This window comes from Heptranchias perlo, chromosome 6 (assembly GCF_035084215.1).
Source record: "Heptranchias perlo isolate sHepPer1 chromosome 6, sHepPer1.hap1, whole genome shotgun sequence".
NCBI lineage: Eukaryota > Metazoa > Chordata > Chondrichthyes > Hexanchiformes > Hexanchidae > Heptranchias > Heptranchias perlo.
The window spans coordinates 19,158,299-19,164,298 of NC_090330.1; the positions used below are offsets into that span (position 1 = coordinate 19,158,299).

Sequence of the window (6,000 nt, forward strand, 5' to 3'; positions counted from 1 at the left end):
TTGTTTAGTTGGTAAATGAACTGACAAGTTTGGAACCAAACTATATGGATCAGAAAGATCCCAGACTTGATCGCTGCCCAATGTGGAGTTAGCTGATCTTAGCTGGGCTGCAAATATGGGTTCTACACTTGGCCTTAATCCCTCTGCACAAAACAGAAAAAAGATCTGTATTTATATAGCGCCTGTCACAACCTCGGGACGTCCCAAAGTGCTTTACAGTCAATTAAGTACTTTTGAAGCATAGTCACTGTTATAATACAACAACAACTTGCATTTATATAGCACCTTTAACGTAGTAAAATGTCCCAAGGCACTTCACAGGTGCCACATAAGGAGATATTAGGACAGGTAACCAAAAGCTTGGTCAAAGAGGTAGGTTTCAAGGAGAGTCTTAAAGGAGGAGTGAGAGGTAGAGAGGTTTAGGGAGAGAATTCCAGAGCTTAGGGTCTAGGCAGCTGAAGGCACAGCCGCCAACGGTAGAACAATAAAAATCGGGGATGCACAAGAGACAAAAATTGGAGGAGCACAGAGATCTCAGAAGGTTGTAGGACTGGAGGTTACAGAGATAGGGGAGAGTGAGCCCATGGAGGGAATTTGAAAACAAATGTAGAAAACATAGCAGCCAAATTACACACAGCAAGGTCCCACAAACAGCAATGAGATAATGACCAAATAATGTTTTAGTGCTGTTGGTTGAGGGATAAATATTGGCCAGGACACCGGCCAATAGTGCCATGGGAATTGTCTTCGAAATAGTGCCATGGGATCTTTTACATCCACCTGAAAGGGTGAACAGGGCCTCAGTTTAATTCCTCATCCAAAAGATGGTGCCTCCGACATTGCAGCGCTCCCTCGGTACTGCCCTGAAGTGTCAGCCTAGATTATGTGCTCAAGTCTCCGAAATGGGACTCTGAACCCACAACCTTCTAACTCAGTGGCGAGAGTGCTATCACTGAGCCAAAGCTGACACTGATAAGAAAGGGTTCCTTCCCTTGGCCACTGTCCATTGACTCCTGCTAGAAAGCATGCATATGTGGACATTGGGTAAAAACAGGAATATGCTTAGGAGGTATCCTCCACAGTCAAACAGCCTACAAGCCTCTGTCCACTGTTCACAGCTCAAACATAAAGAACGGCAACTTGGGCAGGATATCAGCCAATGCCTATGGAACTATATTGTAGCCTTGGAAGAGGATGAGATAAAATTGAAGGGGAAAATGTTTTTAATAAAGGCCTAACATACATCGATTGAACAGTGATGTGATGTCAGACTGATTACTATGGCAGGGCGTATTTGAAAAAAACACTTCCAGTTTTGAATTTAAATGATTGTTATTTGTGAATAATAAAGACTGGTCTCAAAACTAACTACAACAAATATCTAAGATATCTTAAAATTGTGAATAATACAAATTTTTCAGTCTACCAGTGACAAAGCAGTGATGTTCCCACCAAACCCACTTTTTGCCTTACCAAGAACATAATGATACATCAGCTTTAGTCACACTCGGTGATAGGGCAGTGAGCGGCACAGGTTATTTAACTTATGTCACTCGTGGATTTTCCCTAGTAAATCACTGATCCACGATAAGTCCTGGATCCAATGGTTGATGTGCATTTTAAAAAAAGTTGTAGAGTATTGCAATCGCAATCTAGCTCCCTCTCCAGGAAAGGCACTGAAAATAACTACACTATACCACTGTTGAGGAGTAGGTAGATGCAGTACCACGTGGAAACACTCGTGCAACACAAAAAAAAGTTTTAATTTCTTTAAGCAGACGCTGAATATACAGGGATTGAAATATGACCAAATCTGAGCATATTGTCCCCTCTATACAAAAGATATGCCGTGCTCATTAACCATCGTGTGCTGGATACTTATCCCTCCAAACTGGTATTTGTCATAACTCACTCTAACGACCCCATAGCCTGAATAATGACCTAACTTACCATAGAGGATGCCCCAGCCTCGTCACATTTTGTCACTGCCTTTGCCCAATAATGGTCAGAACCACTGTCCTCACCTGGTATTGGCCATAACTTGGTAACCCACCAGGCCTTTGCCTCGTGTTGGTCATAACCCAACTTGCATTCCCAAAGAAGTCCCCTTTTCTCGTTTAGTATTCCATACACCAGAATCTCCGTACCATAACCCATCAATCCCGTTTCCTCCACAGTGCAGGTATGGACCTCAGCCCTGCCCTCTGCCTGTTATTAGTCCGAACCCATCTCTGCCCATGAACACTGACAGGAGAATGATTATTTAAAGGCAAGTTCGCCGTTTGAGGCATAACATTGAGCCAGAAAGATGTGGTAAGAGCCCGAATTATTTGTTCAGGGTCAGAGTTTCAGTCTTCAAATGACATTACACTAACCATGAATATCTTTCAGTCTTTTCCTCTCCTTGTTTTGTCTTTCAGCGCGTGAGCTTTTTATTTTTTATTATATAAAGCATCAACATTGTGTTCTCGGGAAAACTGGGAGGAAGAATTAATGAAAATTCCTGTGTGATGCGGCCAGGAACATGCTGGTGTGGGGAGGAGAATGTGCCTGGCGGAGATACAAGTGCTCAGTCTCACCGTGAAAGAGGCAGCAAGCCCACTGGAGGGTGTAAAACAACTTCTGACACCAGATACAAAACCTACTGAGCAGCCGGGCGGCAGTCGTAATTCCTTTTGTAAATATGCTGACGTGCGCTTAAAGTAATCTGGTCTGCATTGGTGGGATAAACATTTACTCGTAAACATCAATCCGCGTTTGTAATGGACCTTAAATGACCACAATAGCCGCCCAGAGTCAATACAGTCTGATGTTCTGAAAACGCAGCACTTAAGGTTGTCTGAAGTCAGGCACTGAGTCTGCTCCCACTATGTTGTAGATGTGCCTTTAAATATTTGTTCCGCTCATTCGTGAACTTAACCTTTACTGGTCAGAGCCTGTTAACACACGGATCAATCGTTTTACCAATAGAACTACAGCCCACGCTTGTTCAAGGCAGAACTAACAAAGCCCCACAGAGCTTCCCTCCTCCCGATAGATAAATGTTTACCCCGTGTCCTGTGTGTACCTCAGGAAGGAGCCTGGGTTCAATTTCACTCCGTGCGCAGGTCATGAACTGGTCATATTTGAAACCCTTTCAGCACAAAAAGTCCCAAATTTAACAAATAAGGAAGGGTCATTTAAGGGGAGTGGGACTAATTGGATACCTCTTTCAAAGAGCCGGTACTGGCACGATGGGCCGAATGGCTCCTTCTGTGCTGTATCATTCTGTGATTTGGAAGTATCTCACACACCACCGTCCTTCAACACACATCAGCAAAGCTACGGGGATTATTTATTGAATTTCTTGTCCTAAATGTAATAAAAGTTTAAGTACTGTACTGTACGTCAGAAGGAGGAGGGGGGGGGGGGGAAATAACACGCATTGTCCCGACAAGATTAGCGTTCTCTTCAGTTCGCCCTTCCCTGGTGTGACTATAAACAGAGACACGTGTGTACGGCTCAGCTCTTTTTGCACTCTGTGCCTCGTAATACTCTGCATTCCACAGAATATCATTTTATGGGATTCTAACCCAAAGCACACTTGATTTATCAGAACCGAATAATATTTAGGTCCCACGGGGCGCGATCTGCTGTAGATTTTCGGCGCCCGCTTCATTAGTCCCTAGATTTCTATGTATAGATTTTACATGGCATAGGGGGAGGAGAACAGGATGGTGTGGCGTATTTAGAAGGTGATTTTCCTCACTCACTCACCCAATGGCAGCAGTGTAAGTGGAAATATTTCTGGGAATTCCCCGTCCAGCTATAGAGGATTTTGACTGATCGCGTTATGGCAACGACACGGATTTATTACGTTAAAATGTTTATCATCTTTGCTAACTTATTGCCAGGGACTAAGTCTGGACTTCTATTCTGTTATTGGCTCTACGTTTTTACTGCATTCCAGAAAACTGCAAACGGCCAAACTTCTGCATCAAAAGTTTCTATTGTGAAACATTAGCACCATCATTCTCTTTGATGATTGATTTTTCTCCAAAGTTACCTTCCCATTTATAAAGGTCATCGACCTGAAACGTTTAACTCAGTTTCTCTCTCCACAGATGCTGCCTGACCTGCTGAGTGTTCTCCAGCATTTTCTGTTCTTATTTCCCATTACTATTGTTGGAGTGTGGAAATATCTGAATGCCGGTTGCAGAGTCTGGAGGAACAACATACAGGTTAAAAGGTCCAACCCCGGTAGATCCGGATCATTTAGAAATCGCCCCCGCCTGTGTCACCCCTTTGTCAAAACAAACCCCGATTACAAGGAAAGGCACAGATGCTGCTTCTGCTACTGAAACATGTAACTTTAACAACCATGTGCTGCACTTTGTACAAGCAAGTGTCCACCGAGAGCAAAAGAATACAAAACGAGCCTCGATGGTGAAACTAAATACAGTTTGACAACATACGAAGGAATGGAAACCATCTGATATTTCAATCCATTTTTACAAACCAAATCAAGCCTGAACTAGAACGTGGAAATATTAAAATCACAGCTGAGAATCGACATTTTAAAACTGCGATGTCACTCCGAATTATATAATGTTTTAAATTATTTAAAACTATTTTAGTAGACTAAAGATCTCCAGAAACGTTTGGTAAAATCCGAGCACTTATTTCAAGAGTACATCAACCAGCGTGTTACAGAAAAATGTGCCTAATGCACCGAATTTGACTCAAAAATTTACAAAAAGAAACTTTTAACCCACGCATAGTGTCAGTTCAGCTGGTTTGACATAAATGACACAGAGGCGCCTTCTAATCCCGTTTGTACAAATTCTAGCAGTTCTTTACATTGGCTATTTAACTAAAAATCACCTTACAAAGTAGAACTGAGCATCAGGTCCTCTCCCTTCCGAATCTACAAAGTTCTAACCCAATTCCCAAACGCACAAAGTATTTTTTTTAATTAATTGAACGATGCGAGTTTCACCTACACAGTCAATAGGTGCAGTAAAATCTCTATATGAACTGACCAGGAGAAATGAGATGGCAGCGATCAAGCTTTTCTGAGCAGCACATTGGTTAGTGTGCTCAACAGTGGTAAGGGCCACTTCCGACCATACCTGTCTCACATCACCTGATAAACTGAATATTCTCACACGATTAAAGATGATCAAAACTTCATGCTGTGTATCAACACTCAGAGCCAATAGCTTGCCCGCTAAGGCAACTCTTTTACATTGAGGCTGTGTGTGTGTGTGTGTGCGTGTAAGTTATGATCTCGGATCTACCTGAAAGTTCTTGAACAAAGCTGAAAGCCGAGTGATGTGCAGGCTCAGACAACGGGACGTACATCTGGCTTTGGAAACACTGTCGGTGGCGAGCGATTCCTCTTGTTTGCGACCAGCCCAGCTCCATCCGGCTGTAATCCACAGAACGAGAGCCACACGGGCAGCCAGTGCACTGCACCGAGCCATTTGATGCCAGGGTAAGACTCGGGTTTGACGTTTTAGCAGCGGGATGATGAGCCCGTCCTGAATGCGATCAGTTTTCAGGGCTCACATCCCTTTCTCAGGCTGAAGTCAAAACTCCTGCCGCCGCCGCCTCCCAGAGGCGGCACAAAGCGCCCATTGGGTCAGCGTTGTTTGATTGACAAACGGGGCGGGTGATAACGCCGCCCCCATCTCCTCCACACAAACACACACACCGACAGAGAGACTAGGTGGGCATCATTAACTCACAATCCAGAGAAATTCAGGGCAGAAAATGCTCAGATAGTTTACGTGGGTCACCCATTATCAACTCCGAAAAAGATCGTGTAAACAACTCAATGGGTTATTTAATGACAAGTTCCTTTTGCATCCCTGAAAGATTGTCTTTAAGACCAAATATTGTTCTGTAAAATGAAAATCTAATCAAAGTTTCAAGATATTTTACAGTTACAGCTTGAACTAGAATTGAAATTAAATTGAGAATAAAAATAATGAAATCATTAAAAGCAATTCTTCTTAA

The 6,000-nt window shown here is 43.0% G+C and overlaps 1 protein-coding gene across 1 annotated transcript in view; it reads right to left on the reverse strand.

Moving 5' to 3' along the window:
- Positions 1–5,550, reverse strand: part of LOC137322467 (anosmin-1) — a 153,937-nt gene extending 148,387 nt beyond the window's left edge. Inside the window, exon 1 of the mRNA XM_067985386.1 lies at positions 5,280–5,550. Coding sequence (XP_067841487.1) covers positions 5,280–5,465 — 186 coding nt within the window. The 5' untranslated portion in view covers positions 5,466–5,550. The remainder of the gene's footprint in view (positions 1–5,279) is intronic.
- Between the last annotated feature and the right edge of the window lie 450 nt (positions 5,551–6,000).